Source organism: Cydia amplana, chromosome 24 (genome assembly GCF_948474715.1).
Source record: "Cydia amplana chromosome 24, ilCydAmpl1.1, whole genome shotgun sequence".
Lineage (NCBI taxonomy): Eukaryota > Metazoa > Arthropoda > Insecta > Lepidoptera > Tortricidae > Cydia > Cydia amplana.
In genome coordinates this window covers 997,960-1,017,844 of record NC_086092.1, presented here as the reverse complement: position 1 = coordinate 1,017,844, position 19,885 = coordinate 997,960, and the positions used below count along the sequence as shown (strand labels likewise).

Below are 19,885 nucleotides of genomic sequence, written 5' to 3'. Positions count from 1 at the left end.
GAAAAAGCTCGACTACACTACGTTGGACGAAAGTCTAGTTTGGGCTCAGTCGAACAGTCGTTGTTGGAACACTGGTTTGATCAAATAAAAAAAAAAATACAAAACAATTTTCACTTTTCACTGTGATATCACTGTGATGTGACACTGACATCACTATTAATATAAAGCAAACAAATAAAAAGTTTAAATTTCGCAGTCAGAAATTGTATCACACCTTCCACATTAAACTTATCGATATTGATAAGATTAATGTACAAGCCATAGTTCTCAATTTAAGCCTACATTTAAAATTTTAACCAATTTTGATTTCACAAGCCAGTGTTTTTGAACTTCTTTCAAATATACGGAGACATCGAAAAATACGTGCACTTTCTAGTTGTCATTTACCAGTAAAAGTCAAATGCGATTTCCATTTTTTTGCTGCTTTGAGATTTATAGGGGAGGATGGGCGAATTGCGGACGCGGGATCAAATCGGACAACCCAATGATTAATCTTGAACTAGCTTTAATAACAGGATGTCGTTGTAATCTTGAGTAAATTAGTATGACTCAAAATATTAAAATGCAGTATTTATCGATGTTTAAAATTCCGGGCCTATTGGTTCTCGAATGATTACATTTTTAAATGATTTTCGTTGTAACCGTTAACCTTTCAAAACAGATCGATATTATTTTAAACACCATTATTTTAAATTACGGCTACTTATCAAATTCATGCGGCGTAAAACACCCAACGCGCCATTGAAAAGTTAACTCCGAATTCAAATAAAGCTTCACAACCGACTTTAATAGATCTAGAACCTTCTGGTTCAACAAAACCATAACATCCTAATAGGCGTCTCAATCGAAACGCCTATAACAATTCAATTTTTCGACTCATCTATCCAAAAGGGCATTCCCAAGCTCTCGGACTATGATGACCAAATGTCAAGTACCGAAGCTAACGATTTTATCGATAACCATTTATTCGAGTACCCAATAAGCTTTATTTATCGACCTCGCCCATCACTACGCTTCACCTCCATGCACATGCAACCGCAAGCGCGAGCAACCAGGCCGCTGCGCGCGCGCCGGCGCCCGCGTTACACATGTCCTCCTCGCAGAAACACATGTGGCCAGTGCCTGTACTTTCCATCATGCAAACATGGTCCACCATGAACAGGTTGATTTGGAGCTGGGAAGTGCACGTGCGCCGGACCACTTCGTACGCTGGAAGGTAATTAAAATAGGTTCAATCATTCATTCAGATTTAATATGTAATATACAAAAATAGTGGGGATCCGGTTAATCCGATGTCGTGTTTGATTGGGTAAAAGAAGCAGATTTTGTTTTTACACGAAATATTTATGGCCTTTGTATGGAGGGTTGGCCAACCTGGATGACCTGCCCCATAGAAAAAATTTTTTTTTCGCGTGATGTAATTTTTTCTTCTACTTTTTCTTAATTAGAACAGGATAGGTATCGAATATGCTCTTTAACGGATTCCAAAATTTTTTTTGTTGTATCGTTACATTTACATCCTGTATGTAAATAATGAAGAAGTGCAGAAAACAGTTTTAGATATACAATACAAATGACAGGTAAGGAGTTCCTATATCAATAAACAACATATATATCGATGCTTTTCTCTCCATGGGTTTCTTCAAAAAGGCATTGTACCAACAGCTTTTTAAAGGATCTGCAATGCGCGTAAACACACTCCTGGAGTAGAAGACGTCTGTCACCTACGGTGACCGCTGACCATAACGCGAGCCGTATGCTCTAATAAAGACTTACGACTCTTGTCTTGGCGAATCTTGACGTCGTTTTAAAATGAGAGGTTAACTTCGATTGTTGTTGTCTTTGTCTGTTCTTTGTCTCTGGTCTTAAGATAAAAAAGAGCACGGGAGTTGAATGGCAGGGGCTAATAAAAAAAGACTCACGGCTCTTAGGGTAACGGACCACAGGGCTGTAGTATGGGGTTCTTCAAGAAGTCTCCATATATAGAAGTAACTTAAAAAGACTTACGGCTCTTAGAGTAGCGGACCATCTTGACGCAGCAGCCGTTGCAGGTCTGCAGCGGCGGCTGGTCGCGCGGCAGCGCCGTGTAGTTGAACGGGTCCTTGCACCGCGGGTCCGTCCAGCTGTCGCACTCGTAGCAGTATATCGTGCGGGCTGGAAGGAGTTTTATTACTTAGTCTCAAGGTCAACGAGTTTACTAAATTAATCTAACGAATCTAACGCTCAAAATGGCAAAGCGTGATGGTTTAAGAAGGCTCTCAACTTTTGAAGAAGTAAAAGTCATAAATTTATTTTTTACTTTGTTTCAAGGTCGAAAAACGAAACGCGAATCGAATGCTCAAAACGTCGGAGGATGATGGTTTAAGAAGGAGCTTTTGAAGTAAAAGGCGTCCAAAAATTCCTTTTTTAACTAATGACAATTCTAATTTAATTGCGCTCAGGGCCTATCGGGTGTGTTCCCATTTGTCCTATCGCTCTTGCATATTTGAGTGACAAAGAGGTAGGAGGAACCAACGAAGTAGTTATTCGGTAGGTCTTTTGGTTTAAAAAACCGGTATTTCCATTATTTAGCAAGCCTCAACTTCTGAAGAAGTATAACGCCTTTTTAGCCTAATGCCTGCCGAGAATTAAGATATCACATAATTCAAATATACATCGTGAAATACCTACATAGACAGATATGAACAATTCGTATTGTTTATCGTTTTTTTTTTGTATTCTTAGTTGAAAAGATTGTTTTACTATAATTGCAATTTGCAATGATAATGAACATTAAAGTTTATCGATATCGATATACCATAATTATTAAACGTCGCAACACTATCTCGTCAGATTATTAGAAAAATACCTAAAACAACAATCTATAAATAAATATCTATTTTAATTTTTTGCCTATATTCACCAATACTTCAAAGTTCTATTTTAGATAGGTAGGTACTAGGTAGGTACGTCCTTACAAGTATAATTATTAGGTCAAATCAAAACTACATATCTACTTATATAAGTTAAGAGCCCATCAGCGTGCACACTAGCGCCACTGCTAAATAATCGTGATTATTTAAATTTAACGAAATATATTTAAAACAGGGGGACGCTACGAACTGTATCTTGTATTAAAGTACCTTTTGAATACATTAAACTATAGTTTCTATGTTGCTGGATTCGTCAATCTATGCGTCCAAAGTTAAAACGGCCGTTTTTGTTTTGAGTTCATAGATTGAAGAATTCAGCAACATAGAAACTAGTTTGATGTATTCAAAAGGTAATACAAGATACAGTACGTAGCGGCCCCCTTTTAGGGTTCCGTAGCCAAATGGCAAAAAACGGAACCCTTATAGATTCGTCATGTCTGTCTGTCTGTCTGTCTGTCTGTCTGTCTGTCTGTCTGTCTGTCTGTCTGTCCGTCCGTATGTCACAGCCACTTTTCTCCGAAACTATAAGAACTATACTGTTGAAACTTGGTAAGTAGATGTATTCTGGGAACCGCATTAAGATTTTCATACAAAAATAGAAAAAAAAAACAATAAATTTTTGGGGTTCCCCATACTTCGAACTGAAACGCAAAAATTTTTTTTTCATCAAACCCATACGTGTGGGGTATCTATGGATAGGTCTTCAAAAATGATATTGAGGTTTCTAATATCATTTTTTTCTAAACTGAATAGTTTGCGCGAGAGACACGTCCAAAGTGGTAAAGTGTCCCCCCCCCCCCTGTAACTTCTAAAATAAGAGAATGATAAAACTAAAAAAAATATATGATGTACATTACCATGTAAACTTCCACCGAAAATTGGTTTGAACGAGATCTAGTAAGTAGTTTTTTTTTATACGTCATAAATCGCCTAAATACGGAACCCTTCATGGGCGAGTCCGACTCGCACTTGGCCGCTTTTATTAAATATATTTCGTTAAATTTAAATAATCACGATTATTTAGCAGTGGCACTAGTGTGCACGTTGATGGGCTCTTAACTTATATAAGTATTCATTAAGTAGATATGTAGTTTTGACCTAAACGTTGATGAGCTCTTAAGTTATTAACCATCATTGTTACCATCTACAAAAAAATGGTACATACCAAGAAACTATAGTTAGAGATAAAATTATACTTATATAGATACAAATTAGTTATTTTGATGTGATATGGCAAAAATCAGACACAGATTTGTACCAAATTACCGGCTGCATACGATGTCAGATTTGTCTGTACCTACAGACATTATATTATGGCCATTTTCACTTAAAAGTGTACCATTTACTTTTTTCGAAAATCCATAAACTTTTGGGTTATTTCTACTCAGAATCACCACGACTATCTATTTAAAAATAATAAAATTTGTGTCCCAAATATATTATCAGTTTAGTAACGCTTATTCACATACATTTTGTATGGACCGTTACAAATCTGACACCCAAAATTTGTATGAAAATATGTCATTCAATAGTACTCGTGATAGTAGTCTAACTAAATAACCCAAAAGTTGATGGTTTTTCGAAAAAATTTAAATGGTACACTTTTAAGTGAAAAAAATTTTTTTTTTCTTTAAACCCCCTATATATTATGTAAATTATATACGTACATAATAATATATCGCTTAGCTTAGCTAACAGTACAACAAACATTTGCGTCCACCACGAATGTTCGTGCATGTCCAACAAGCCATTACCGACCTTGTCATAATGACGTGCTACCACGAAACCTTATGTTAGGTTTAGCTAAATCTAGGGCAAAGCTGAACTGGCTTCGTCACGCGAGCGACCTATAAGCGAACGACCTTTTGTGTACTAGACTACGAGTTTGTGAATTTTAATAAGCCTTCAAACCCCGACCACAGAAAAAGTAATAGTAGGTACTACCGTACAGAAAGGACACTTCCTACAAAACCGAAGTTTGACAGCGATTCAGGGTCGAATCGTGATATCCCTTTCTAACTTATGGCACTATCCCTTTTCAAGTCAAGTAAGTTGGGTCAACCCTAATAATTGCTCGTAGCAATGCTGAGCCGAACGGAGCCGAGGTTGCCCGAAGTCAGGAGTGTCTCGTCCAGCTCCCCACTGCCCCGACGCAAAACGAGGCGTGTTATATGTTTGACGCTAATGTCTGTAGTGTCTGTCTGTGGCGTTATAGCTTTCCAACGGATGGACCGATTTCGATGCGGGGTTTTGCGAAAGCGAGTTTCCTTGCGGTGGTTCTTAGCTATATTTGATAGAAATCGACCTAGCATTGGAATAGTATCGGCTCTTTTCCAAAATGATGTACTTAAGGCATTTTACCCTCACAATTTTGGTCTCAAGTACCTAAGTAAAACTTTAATTTTTATATCTGATTGCCAGGAATTTTTTACGGCTGCAATGAGACGCTATTCCAGGTGTTTTACTTTTATTTTACTTTTTACCCAACTACAGGTCTAGTACATAAAGGTCTATGGTAAGGTCATGCAAGTGGTTGCCAAGAGGTGCCCGCGTTATTGTTTGTTTCTCGCTCATTCGCATAAAAACGGAACGAGACACAAGATAACTACTGTTCGTACTAAAAATAGCCTAATACTTGACCCAAGTTGTTGAGTTCCAGTTTTAATTAATGTGGAGCAGTTTTTGTTTTTACTTTTTTTCAAAGATTTTTAATTTAAGTATGTATTTATTGCGTTTTTTAGAAAATCTATTCATTGTCTAATGGCGTTATTCATAAGCGTTTGTCAAATCTAACAAATCGTTAATAAACGTTTGTCCTAATTTAACATTTCTATATTTGTTTCTTAGAAAGGGACAAAAATTGGTTAAGTATTTATTGAGTTTTTTTTTGCTAATAGTATTTAATAACTACTTATTTATTATATATAAGTCTAAGTACTTATTTATTATTTTTGATGGCAAAAAACGGCTTAGAAAAGTCCTTACCTTTTTTGTTATTTTTTATTAATCCTAAAAGACATTAAACTATAAGAACTTGAGGCATTTGCAAAAATAGACGCAATTATATCGAGAAATCTAGAGCGAGACAGCTATAATGAGATTAGCGAGTTGACGTAAATTGGTTTAAACCCAAGCGTCTAATCGGCCTAAGACGTAACCGTGAAAAGATCCTATATTACATGTTCTACCATCGCAAATTGAGTCTTATGTCAGTTAAGTATGGTTGATATTTCTTTGGAATTTTGTACGCGGAAGACTAATCAATACCATAGTGATGTAGCTAATTGGATTATTATCGATATGATAATTTTAATGACAGCTTACGACATTGGATTTTAATTAAAATTATTCATTAAAAAACTAAGGGTCACCCCACATCTAGCGTCTTTCGAGCGTCGGCGTCTGGTCAGCGCTATGGAAAATGACTTCGCTGCGCAATTGCGTCGACGTTGCGTCGTCGTTGCGTTTAGCTGCGGCCATAGAGTTGTAGACGCCAACGCTCGAAAGACGCTAGATGTGGAGTGGCCCTAAGAGAGGTTTGTAAAGCATTTTAATTTAAATGCAGGCTTATTCTTTATTAAATGTGTATTAATTTGTTACTGTCGTTAGAAGGGTGTGTTTATCGCAGCATATGATTTTTTTCTAGGCGACTTTTTTCATAAATCGTAATCAGGGATGTTGCGGATGCAGATTTTTTGACATCCGCGGATGCGGATGCGGATGCGGATTTTTAAAGGCTCACATCCGCGGATGCGGATGCGGATGCGGATGTCAAGATTAGGTACTTAGAAAACGTCAAATATTACATTTTTAGTATTTTTTTATTAAAAAAAACCAAACATTTAGTATTTGAGCAAGAATATAGGTGCGTTATATTTAATAAACAGTAACTTCGCCGACTTTTCTGGATCTAGACGATTTCGTTATAGGTAATGACGAAATTACCTAGCACTTACGTCGCCGCTAAGACGTTCCTGTACCGACTTGTTCGACATCCGCATCCGCATAAGCTCCGCATCGATTTTATGCGGATGCGGATGCGGATGTTGAAAATAATGCGGATGTTCCGCGGTTGCGGATGCGGATGCGGATGTTCGCAACTTCCCTGATCGTAATACCAGTATAACTATTACAACCAAAGCATTACATTTACTATTAAATATCGTCGGGTGACAAGTAAAAGTCACTAACTAACATCATTAAAATTATTGGACAATAAACCGAGTTACAAGTGTAATAAAGTGCATTGTTACTTTAATTTTTTGATAGTACTTAGACTACTTAGTGACTTTTACTTGTCACCCGCTATTAAATATATAGGTGATTTTGATGACATCCACATAATGCTGTGGATGCCTGACTGAGTAGAGGATTGTAATGGAGATTTCTTTTGTAAGGAAGGTCATGACATTTTAATCAAGGGGAATTTTAATTACAATCATATTACTTTACCAATTAAACTCTTATACTAGAAGCCAATATACCTTGAAGCTTTTTTATAATATATTTTTGTATTCTAAACAATGATGACTACATGCACATTCAATAAATATGACCACCCATAAGAACAACACTTACCTTTTGAAAATAAAATATGTTCGAATGTTTGTTAGTGTGTTATGTATTCGCCCAATAAATAAGACAATGAGTAGAAGAGCTATAAAATATACAGGAATATATTATAAACAAAAAAGCAGATATAATAAAAACAATATATAATAGAAGGCAACTCAGTCTACGGCATTTTAGTCGTTGTCTAAATTAAATATATGAATATTCGCTGTTTTCCAAGATATATCCAATAAAAATATTCAAATATTTATTATTTTTTCGCTATTTGCTTTCTACTGGCGAGTGTTATTTTTTTTAAGCCAAGCTTGTGGTAAGCTTCGTATATAAACAAGTACTTACTTTGACATTCGGCCGAAGCCAGGGGACTGAGGCATAGTGCCCATAACGCTGAAAATCCATGCTTCGATTAGTTAAAAAAAATACATAGTAAATAGTAAACTGAAAAGTGAGGAAACCCTGTCTCCTGTAAATAACTGAATTAAAAAAAATACCGTAGACTGAGCTCTGAAGCTATGAAATAAAAAACAACACTAGAAGATTTAAGGTTTGTTATTGACTTAACATTTCGTGGTACGATTTATCGCCAATTTTTATGAAAATACCTAATCAATTAGGCCGTAAAAAGAGGTCGGATATTTTTTTTTGTTTTAGGAGTCTACACAGTGTTATATAAACTATTGAAACTGAGATAAAATATTAGAAAGACACGAAACGTTTCGTCACCATACCTACCGTGGTCAAGTGATGTATAAGTAGTGAATACAAATCCCTGGAAAATTGACTTCAGTTATTCACAGGAAATTAATATATATGTAATATTTGTAAGTGTTCGTGGATACCTTGGAGATTTAGGAAAGGCCAGAGGTTGTAAATAATAAATTATCTATGGTCAAAGATCCTGGTGAACTTACGATGTCGATAATATTAAAAAAAAACATGAACGTACAGAGAAAGTGGCCGTATGGTCTGTTTATAAACATGTGTTACTTTTTAATCATGTGATGTATTAAAGTGGTTAAAAATATTTTTGTAACAATCGATTGATGTACTAAGTACATAGAGTCAGACCGAGAAAAGTCTGAGGGCCTACCGCGAACCACGTTCGACGTGTTGCCTCCCTGTCACACTTACGTACGAATTTACAAGTGCGACAGAGAGGCAGCGATTTTGATAGTCCACGCAGTGAAAGTGTCATTTTAAACGTCAAACTTCTATGAATTTATGACGTGTAAATAACACTTGCACTGCGTGGGCTATCAAAATCGCTGCAGACTTTTCTTGGTCTAACTCTACATTTTAATGAGCAACTATTTTAAACTAATTTTGTATCATCCTCTTAAATACACGAAAAAAAAACACAGAAAAATATACTTAATGTTGTTCTATTAATTTTAACTACAACAAAAAACCACATGTTTGTGTTCAAACTAGGTTTCATGATTTCTGTTTTCTTTTAATATTTTATTTTTATTTTTTACAATTCTGGCAATTCCCAAAAAAGGTAGTTGACAGTCGGAGCATGCATAAAATTACCCATTCGTCGAAACATGGCAACATTCATTCCTGTGGACAAACCGCGCTGCAAACACATCTAGAAATGTTTAGAATTACAACACTGCTCTTTAATAATACACTGGCAACACTGCTTATAAAAAAAAAATAGGTGTTTTTCAATGTTTTATTGGATTTATAGGTTTTTTTATTTTATTTAGTCGCTGCTTAGGAATCATGAGAACATGACAGTAAGAAAAAATGCTAAGATGTTTAGGTATTTTCAGTATAATACAGAAGAAAGAAAACACATTATAATATAAGAAATAATGAAATTAAATATCTTAAGGGATGAGACTTAGGAGATAAATAAATTCGAAAAACACCTATTAAAATAAAACTATCTAATCACTCAAACCATTTTATTCTGAAATCAGTGCAACACTAAAGAGCACACCACTACCAAAACGCCAAAAACCCGTCAAGTACCAATAGACGCACGTACCGAACCGCGACCTTGCTGCAGCTCTCGCTCTAACCCATAGCTGCGTCCTTATCGGACGTATGACTATCCACTTTTTTCCCAACTCCCGCACCAAAGTCATGGCTTGGTACTTTTACGTCTATGAGACGGTCTTCATATTGTATGAGGACGCCGCACCGTTCGAGCAGGACATCGCTATATTCGTGCATAGCGCTGTCTCACTCACCAAAGCGGCTTGAAGATCCCCATTAATGTGACCGCGTTAAGGCCTCTATTCATCTTGCAACTAATCGCATGCGATTTTAGACACATTACTAAGTAGATTCAACGAAATCAGTTTATTTAACAAAAACAGCAATGCATCTAGTGCTCCCACATCGGCTGTTATAAAATGTTATATAACATTGTGTAACAGGGACGACATAAAAATACACTATAAATTCTATCATGTTGCCTCTGTCTCACGATGTTATATAACATTGTATAACATCCAATATATGGGAGCACCATAAAAGTGGTAACACATTATCGCACCGCACCGCGAACTTGGAGCGTCGCACCCATAAGTGAGAGTGAGAAACAGATATCTCTTTCTCGCTCTCACTTATGAGTGCGACGCTCCAAGGTCGCGACAAGGTCGCGTGTGGTGCGACAGTGTGTTACCACTTTTAAACAGCATACGATTTGTTGCAGTCTGTAGAGGCCTATTCGGTTCAGCGCATAGTGCGGTACCACAGTCGATGTTGTTTGCAGCTACGAACACAACACTGACTATCGATACAACCCACGTACGATCAAGGCTTGGTATTACCGGTTCGGATGCAGGAGTTCGCTTTTACTTCCTCCACTCCGAACCAGGACATCAGAAGAACTGGAAAAGAGGATTAATCATAAGTATAACATTTAAATAAATTGATTTCATACACAACTTTGGGAACATCTCAAATTATTTTACTAAATATTTTGATTTATGTTTTTTAAGTAGTAACACTACTATATATAAATTATAAACTGAAAAAGATGTCATATATTAAAGAAAAAGTGACGAAGCCCCGGTGGTGAGGGCCGGATTCGAACCGGCGTCTTTAGCAAACCAAGTTTTTTTTCTTTTCTTTAATATATGACATCTAATAAATATATTTAATGTTAATATTACTCTCGACAATATACAGAGTGCTTCCTGTAACAGGAGCAATAAATTAAATGAAAGGCTGCTCCTCAAACTAACCAACATTTGTTCAGCAACTTTTAAAAATAATGAATCCTTTAGACTTCCTCTTTTTCATAATAAAAAAAAATATTGTCTTCAATGTACGCTGACATCATGCAGTGTGTTTGACGTTGCTTGTCACGCTTTAAAATTTGCAATACATTGCGTCATAGAATAAACTTTAAAGTGTAATAAAAATCAAAACATGAGTTATTTTCAAAAGTTGCTGAACAAATGTTGGTCAGTTTGAGGAGTACAGCCTACAGTTTAATTTATTGCCCCTGTTACAGGAAGCACCCTGTAGATTTCATCAAATTAGTTACAAGGGAGAGGGAGTAAAATTGTAAGACCCGATGAAGCAAAATATTCAATATTTATATTTCAAGTAGAATCTTAAGCGTTGCGAGGGTGTCTAGACATGGTAGGCAAACAATCTTTGCTGCCAGGTGCAACACATTTTTCACCACACCAACTCGAGTAAAATAATGTAGGTATAAAAAAATGTATTAGTTTTCACTTAGTTAATTTTACTACATACCTCGTTAACTTGAATAAACAACTCATTTTGAGTAACTTTGTCTGTTGAGCATACAATGTCGCCATTTCGAGCTGGTGTGATGAAAAAAAAGGTTATTTTTTAAACAAATACCAAACTAAATTTTTTAACATGTCTCAAAAAATTCAATTGTCTAAATTTTTTAACTTTTCTCAAAAAATTCGTTATATTCAATAGTACCTACCACACAAATACCAGTGATAGTGGCGACCTGTATCCTGTATTTACCCTTTATCAATTTTATCATTCACTAAAAATGAGCTCCTACATAAAACAAAATTAATTATATTAATTAAAAACAGAATATTAGTTTACCAGAAATTTAAAAAAGTTCTGTTTTTAAATTTCATTTTGTTACGTTTTTAATACCTATGTTTGACTTTATACCTATCACCTATCGAGGGCAGGGAGGTCAAACCCGATAAATCAAAATATGTTTTCAATCTAACTAGAACTCTGTTTCTATGTGAGAGTAGCCTCTTGAGTATTTAACAACAAATAATCGACTTTCTAGTTATTACTGTTTCACCTCGCATTGCATTATTAAAACCTGTAAGGTCTGCACGCCACTTGCAGTATTTTATATCGACAATCTTGCGAGCTTGCGACACGCTATGATGCCACATTATTGATTTTAAAATAAAACAGCGGTTAGTTCTCCAGAAACAACTTCTGAATGCAAGCTAGCAATAAACATGGCATGAATTATGGGTGTATAACTCATTTATTGTATAATAAGTGTTATAAAATGAATATAAAACTAAAATTAACTACAACTAATAACTAAAGCTAAAAAAATTAAAAATACCTATCAAAATTTTGCGCCCTTGGTAAGGTACACATCACGAATTATTGTTTGTCTTCAAATTATTACAACCTCACTTGTTTATAATAATTCAATTATTTTTTACGTTATATTTAGTAATATTGCCTTCGGTTACCGCGATAGTTACTCATGAAATAAAACTATTTAACGATAATCCGCGTATATTGAGTTGTTATATTTAGTAACAATTATAACATTACGACATTTATTGAACCAAAAAGTTATTAATAAATAATACAAACTTAATACTTAAATACCTTATAAAATAAAATAACATTATAATGACTATAGTTGTTACAATGATTATAATTGTTACTAAATATAACTTCAAGATACTTAGGGCGATGTATCAAAGATGAGAGTTGGCGCGACGGAGTTGGAGAGAAAGTATACTTACTTTGTTTTTTTTTTTAATATACCTAAATTTTTTTTTCGAAGTTTAGATATTTCAGCCTTGAAACTATCGTGGCAATAGCTGAAAGGATCATCTAAAATCTTAGTTATTATATGTAATAAGAACGATTCGCACATCAAAGTATGTTTATTAATTATTTGGGCTAGCGTAACATATGTAGAGAGGAAAATAGAGTTTATATAAAAACATACTTCAATTAGATTAATTTGATAAGTTTGCGTTAACCCTAAAACCATATCCAGGTCAATTATACATATGTCCCTCTGGAAATACTCAAAGTCATAGGCGACCTAATTTTAGACCCAAAAATATCACGTGACATTATACCTAATAATAACTATGCGACGCCGTCGGGAGTTCCGATTATAATATGTTTTATTGTGCACCATAGTTGATAATAAACATTTGTATGGAGAAATCAATAATGGTAAATTAGTGTATGGTAAATTTTACGTCATAAATGTTTTTTAGGAATAATGATAATTAGGCAAACAGGCAAGGACTAACAAAAGTTATGTCCAAAAAATACAAAATTTAATAGATATTGCCATACTTCAACATACAGAGATATAAAATAAATAAATTATGAATGGAATGTAGAATTAAAATCAAACTCAATATCTGTTTTAATATTTGCAATCATGAATTTGAAAAGTAACTTTTTATAATATTTAATTGCATTCCCAAAAAAATTATGAACGAAATTGAAGGATAGACAAACAAGACGGAAATGAAATGCACAATTCTATTTTCTTTGGCAGACTGGTTCATGGTTTAAATTAAATGATAAACCTGACAAATTTTAAGACAGCTTACATGCCAAAATCGTCAATTTTGAGCTATAAGCTGTGCCAAGGAAACAAATAGGTACCTACATACTCAATATAATATATTATACACTCAAATAAATATATGTATCAGGATATATCCTGCCTATTTTGACAATATTATCTAATATCTAAAACTCGACTACAGACAGGATTATGATTTTAGCAATTCTTGTTTGCACAGTTACCAAAGAAGATGTGTTTTTAACGAAAAAACGTTGGCAGCTTAGTGTTTTTCACTTTTTTGCTTGTTCAATAATCAAGCGCGACATTGTCGACATCTCTCGAGACGATCTATTCTTGTCACTACACGATACAATGCCCACACTGGCGTAAACAATGCAGACGTTTTGAGCGGTGATTGATTTAATGTTTAGAGTGTGATCAGAATCTTATGTGTTAGTTTTGGCTTATACATATAATTTATGTAACGGTTTTCTTTTATGTTCGTCAGTTAAGCGTATTGTGATAAATAATAGAAAGTAATAGAAGAGCATTTTTGGTCATTTTAAAGTTTGAATAATGTATAAATTTTGATTTAACAAAATCAATAAACAACACGGTAAAACCTTTGTATATTTATGAGCTGTTTCAAAATGACTTCCTACATGTATTACATTGTATTTATAATCAAAATAAGATAAAAGATTTATCAGATAGTTATAGAATAGATAGGTACCCATTTTACTTTGGACGATCAATAAATAAACTCATAGCACTTTTAAATTATTTATGTCCACAAAGGAAAAGGTAAGCAAAAGCATGCCACACTATAAACTCGGGCACGCCAACAGCTTTACCCTTAACACTATTAAAAAGTAATTAAATCCAAACTTGGCCCATTTGGCTCAATAAAAATGAGCCACAGTTTTGGCACGATGACAGCCCATTAACAACATTAAAATTTGACGAAAGTAGGACACTATCGATATCGATAGTTTGCAGCGAGCACCATTAACTGACATTAGAAATCTTAATAGGAAACAAACAAAGAATTATGAATTAATAAACGGGTTCAAAGAGTAAAAATAAAATTAACAATCATCAGCAGGTATTTCTCATAAAAGTATTAGAGAAAATATAAAAGAGGACATAATTAAAATTACCTAGTGTCTATTGTTTAGTTTACGAAGTTAATTAATTTTATGGAAAATTAATAGAACAAAACAAATAAGTACATGAATAGATATAGGTACATAATAATCTTTAATTAAAGATAGACCCTTAAGAAATTGCCTATATCCATTAAACAAAATTTTAAAATTGTATTGAAATATATATTTTAATACAATAATTAAATAATACAGAATAGGTCTTACGAGAGTACAATATACTTTTTATACAAAAAGATAAAATGATTCTCACCTGGTACTGGAAATATCCAGCGCATCTTGCGTGCTGGCGTGCTCTCGAACTGGACTCAGCTGCGCGCCATCACCGCTTCAACAGCATGTACACCATTAACAATTACCACTTATACATAACACATACACGCTATCTGTGTACGATCTGACTGGACTAAGGACATTAAGGCCGCGGACTGGCTAGTCAGCAGAAAATAGTGACGGCCAAAGCCAAATATGTAGCAACCTTTGTTAGGCATGGGCCCGTTTCTCAAAAGCTTGTAACTTGTAATACAAGCGGATGTCACTTTTTGACAGATTCTATTAAAAGGGGATTTCCACTAGAATTACAAGTTACAAGCTTTTGAAAAACGGGCGCCTGAAATACACTTGTAAGTTTTACTTAAAGCGTAAGTAGGGAGATGAAGCAATTTGTTACATTGAGATAACGATATTCATCTCTCATTCTGTACTATACCTGTGCTGTGTCCCTACTTACGTAAGTAAAACTTACAAGTGTAGTCTCAGGCCTTACTGTAGGAATAAGGATGCGTTGCGATATATTTGGTCACTTTGGCCGCTTTTATTTGATGCTGATTGTACCAACATAATACGGCACAACGAGCACGGATTCACACAAAAGGCTATATTTTAGATTCGAACACTATATTCATATTTCATAGATTCCCGAAGAGGTTACAAGTGATTGATCAATGATCAATACTTCAAAATGGATAAAGCAGTGATGTATGATCATGATCTTTCGTTATTCGTCATCAAACTGCTGAATCCGACACAAGAGCAACGAAACCACGCCGTTTTGTCGCATAACGAGTTTTCAGTTTTTAAGTTTATAGAATACATTATGTATTTTAAATAAATAAATTAATTAAATTATACTAAGGTTGCTCTTTAATTGAAAGATACTAAATCCTAATTGAGGGGAATAGATACCTACATAGTGTGTTAATTTATGAAATTGAAAACACGGTTATCATGATGTTTCTAAAAACTATTTATATTATTGCTCAATGACTTTCACTATCTGAAAATATGACCTTAAAAAGTCCAGTTTACTTGTTTAGTATGGATTTTATTAAAGATTTCATACGAAATTTAATACATTGACAGATAAAAGCCGCAATTTTTGCTAAACGCCCTGAAATACATAGGTGAGGGTGGGGAGGGTCGATCCCTAGGGGACACTTGGTAAACTTCATTTTTAATCAAACCAAACGAGATACAATTTTTTGCGCTGGTAACACTTATTCATTCGTTCCTAACTTCACGTTCTGTCATGGCACTGTATCGGAAAAGTCAGTGGTTCAAAAATGGCGGACGGTGAAAGATTTTCCGCGTACTATATTCAATTTTCGGTAAGCTTTAACTGGATTTATTTTATAATATGAGATGGAAATGATGTTAGTGAGTGTGCTTATTTTATTTGTTGTTTATTGAAGTGATGATTAACTTGGATTACATTGATATACGCGAACACATATTTCCAGTACGGCATGTTTTATAATCTTACTATGTATGGGGAGACTTTGACTTTTTCTTCTGGGGAGATATGATTCCGGGATCATGTCACCCCCAAAGCGATCAAGTATACATTGTAATAAATTTACTTACAAAATGATTCATAGAGCTATCATAAATATTTTCTTTTCTTTAGTAAATCATGCCGCGAAAGTACGACCAGAGAAACACTGATTTTAACTTTCAATGTTTTTGACTGATTATTGTTTATTAAAACGGATTTTAATGGCGTATAATTCAGTTTTTAATTATACAACCGACTCCGAAAACGGAATTATCCCCGTGGCCTTTGAAAAGACTGACTAAAGTTGACATCAACATTTTACGAACTACCCGTACTTGGTCTTTTTTATCAAGTTAAACGTTTTATACACAGGGGATGTTACTCGGTCGACAAAAACACTTATAACGATATTTGGTTTTCAACCGGCGATATTTTTGTTTTTATGGATGAAATGCTATTTCAATGGCTTTCCGACCTTATGTACTATAGAACCGACGGTCCATAGAAAGGATTTTAGGATTATGCAGCTCAAACACCGTCCTCGAAACGTGAGCAGTAAATTTCTAAACTTATTTATTATAGTAAACAATAACGACCAGTGATGGGTAAAAAAATTAAAATTGCTGTAGGTATCTGACGCTAAAAATACCTTCATAAGAACTTTAAAAAAATGAGCTTGTTACAAGAAATTGTATGTTAATAACTTAGATTTTTGTTTTTTTTTTTTGGTACAAAAATTGATTTCCTATTTTATGTTGTTTTATGTATAATACGATTACATTGTTTTTTAAAAGTGTAAGATTATGGATTAATATGTGTTTGATATCTTCATATATTAATTTTCTGTAGATAAAGTGAATAAATTAATGTAGATACTACCCTCGAAATATGACATTCCCACTTAAAATCTTTTTACCAAGTGTCCCCAAATCTGGAAGACTTGATCCCTTCGGCTTAGACATCTGATTACCGGAAATACAACTTCAAAGCATGGAAGATGCAATATATATATATGTTTGCTGTGTATTTTACAAATTATAGATGCATTGCTAATAGCGATCCGAGTTATATAATCAATGAGAATCTGGTATGGGGAGACATGGTAAAAATATGTTTACCATGTGTCCCAAGAACCAGGGTCACTTGATCCCCCTAGGATCAAGGCTCCCGACCAGGGGTAAACAAGTCTCCCTTACATAGGGGACACATGGTAAAAGTCAACACTATGGGTTTTCATTAAATAATGATCTAATTTATTGCACAAATCTGTTCTAATTCAAACTATTAATGAAGAGATAAATTCTGAGTCGTATGGTGTATAAAGTTTTTTAATACTACAAATAGTTAAGAAAATGTATGCTAAAAACAAAAGGGGTGATCAACCCTCCCCAGTTTCCCCTAACTAATTAAAAGTTAAAATTAAAATGGTACTCATTACTAATTATTAGGTACCTACTCGTAAATACTTATCTATTGTAAAACTATAAAAACTCCAAAAAAGATTCTACATATAAATCCAACATCATAAAAAGTTAAAACATCGATATTGCTGATATTGGTCACATCACTATTTTTTAGATAATAATACAATCGAGAGCATCTTCGTCTAGACGCGCTTACGGCGCGAAACGACATAATTTTATCGCCTTGTTTATTTATAAAACAATAATGACCATAAATTATATTACAATGACAGAATACCTACATTAAGAAAACTTATTTTCTTTAAAGATTAGGTACACTTGTTTTTATCAATTTAAAACAACTAAGTATAGTTCGTTTTTTTAGCATTAGAACAAAGGTACTTAAACAATCTTGACGTGTCTTTTTAATTGTAAAACACTTTTGAAAAATAAGTCACGGCAAATATGTAACAAAACAATTATGAATCATATACGATTATTACATTCTATTCTTTTGCTTTCATAAGTAATATTTACTGATTTAAAAGCGTTTTTCAGTTAAGAGACACGTCAAGATCGCTTTATCTTCTTTATAATGCTAAAAAAAAGAACTATAGTTTTTTTTTTCAGATATGAAAATAGGTGCTTGTTTTTTTTGTAATAGTTACCTAACAATATTTAATATGAACAAAGGTCTATGTATATGTATTACACATAAAAATGCATACCTACATACGAATTATAAAACAAAATATAAAACAAAAAAGACGTTTTATAATAGCGAAAATAAAGAAGTAAATGGAAATAAAGTGATTTACGCTACCAAGCAACATTAGCGTAGTGCTGCGATTCAATGCGCGCACATTATTGATTTTGAGTCGGAAGCACTGTTAATGTCGTCCTTGCATCAAAAACGGCTATGGGACCAATATCATTCACAAGAAACATTATTCAATGAACACTTTGTATCTACCGATCGATATCTTACGCCACTGCAGTAAAACTATTAAAAAAAAAAGATCCAATGTGGAACACAAAAATACTGCACTATTTTGGCGGGTTGGGGAACGTTTTAAATTTGTTTTTAATTTATTTTTTTATAAAAATTGGAGATTCTTACCGGCCAGTAACATCTTAAAGTCCGAAAAACATCGGTGAACATAAAAAAAACACTAGCTATGTTAATATTCAATGAAACGAACGTTATAAACGTGCTTCGTACATAATTTTGCTATAAATAATTTGTTTTATACATTCTATAACATGGTTTTTAGGTTTAAAAGCGATTTCGAGCCCATTTTTAAGGGATTGCGGATAACATTCGTGAGTTCACGCCGCGCTCAATTTATCAGACTGACGAGGTTGCCAGCGAACATAACCGAAGAAATGTCTCTTTTTTATTAAGAAATCATTTAATTATTTTCTTAAGTCATCTTTTGAACAACAGTAGAAACTATAAATAAGCATATATTTTACAGACTTGAACTATAAATAGTGCAAAATATCACACAAAAGATATTTTACTGTAAAAATATTTTTTTAGTCTGGCAACGCATGAAGATCTGTCATTGGCTGGCGGATTGCCGCTATGCGGAAAATAGTACCTCATTTTGGGTGTAAACAAAATTGTTTTGAATTCTTCTTGTGAATTATCTATGAGTCCGCTACAAAGATGAGCTTGCTGGTTTTCAAACTCACAACATAGGGCTCGCCTCAGTTGGTTTATCATGGGCTTTGATACTTCAACCTTTGAGGGTACTTTTTAACCGACTTTAAAAAAGAAGGTTGTCAATTCGTCGGGACTCGGGATCTTTGGTTATACTTCTTTTTTTTTTCATTTGGTTTTCAGTTGACCAGAAGATAATTAGCGCCTTCGATCAACTTCGATTCTTTTTGTAAATTTGATGTCCTCGACCTCTTTTTACAACAAATAACCGAGCAATTAGGCATTTTTTCTGCTGCTGTGTTCACTCGCGCGTCTGGACTTGGTCTAGTTAAAAATCCGAGCGCAACTAGTTTTATTATCCGCGCTAGATCAGTTGATCTTGTACCTAGGCAGAGGGGAAATAGTGCGAATGCCGCATCCCTTCCGTGTTGATCGAAGATTAGCGCAGATATATAGTTTGGCCAGGGACTGTCTCATTTCAAACGGACAGAGAATCGTACTGTCTTTGTCTTACGCTAGTATTAGCACCTAAAGGAAGGAAATGAGTACCTATTGTTCTTAATTAGGTACTAAAAAATATAACTTTGTAAGTAGGTATTTTTAGTTCTTTTTTTCTCCTGTGGCCTACCGCGAACAT

The 19,885-nt window shown here is 34.2% G+C and overlaps 1 protein-coding gene across 2 annotated transcripts; it reads right to left on the bottom strand.

The window, feature by feature from the left end:
- Nucleotides 1-899: 899 nt before the first annotated feature.
- Nucleotides 900-18,930, bottom strand: LOC134659012 (protein quiver). Of its 2 annotated transcripts, XM_063514619.1 has the most exons (6): nucleotides 18,703-18,930; nucleotides 14,659-14,733; nucleotides 10,271-10,330; nucleotides 7,824-7,871; nucleotides 2,008-2,154; nucleotides 900-1,209 (listed from the first exon to the last, which is right to left on the bottom strand). In XM_063514619.1, exons 2-6 carry the CDS (start codon nucleotides 14,681-14,683, stop codon nucleotides 1,016-1,018), a joined length of 474 nt encoding a protein of 157 aa, XP_063370689.1. In that variant the 5' UTR covers nucleotides 14,684-14,733; nucleotides 18,703-18,930; the 3' UTR covers nucleotides 900-1,015. The 2 variants fall into 2 exon arrangements, with proteins under 2 accessions (XP_063370689.1, XP_063370690.1); XM_063514620.1 differs by lacking the exon at nucleotides 7,824-7,871.
- Nucleotides 18,931-19,885: the final 955 nt, after the last annotated feature.

Coding starts and splice junctions, on each gene's coding strand:
- LOC134659012 (XM_063514619.1), bottom strand. CDS start 14,683: ATGCGCTGGATATTTCCAGTACCAG. Junction 7,872..10,270: donor GAACTCCTGCATCCGAACCG/GTAATACCAAGC, acceptor ATGGATTTTCAG/CGTTATGGGCACTATGCCTC. Junction 1,210..2,007: donor GGTCCGCTACTCTAAGAGCC/GTAAGTCTTTTT, acceptor ATTACCTTCCAG/CGTACGAAGTGGTCCGGCGC.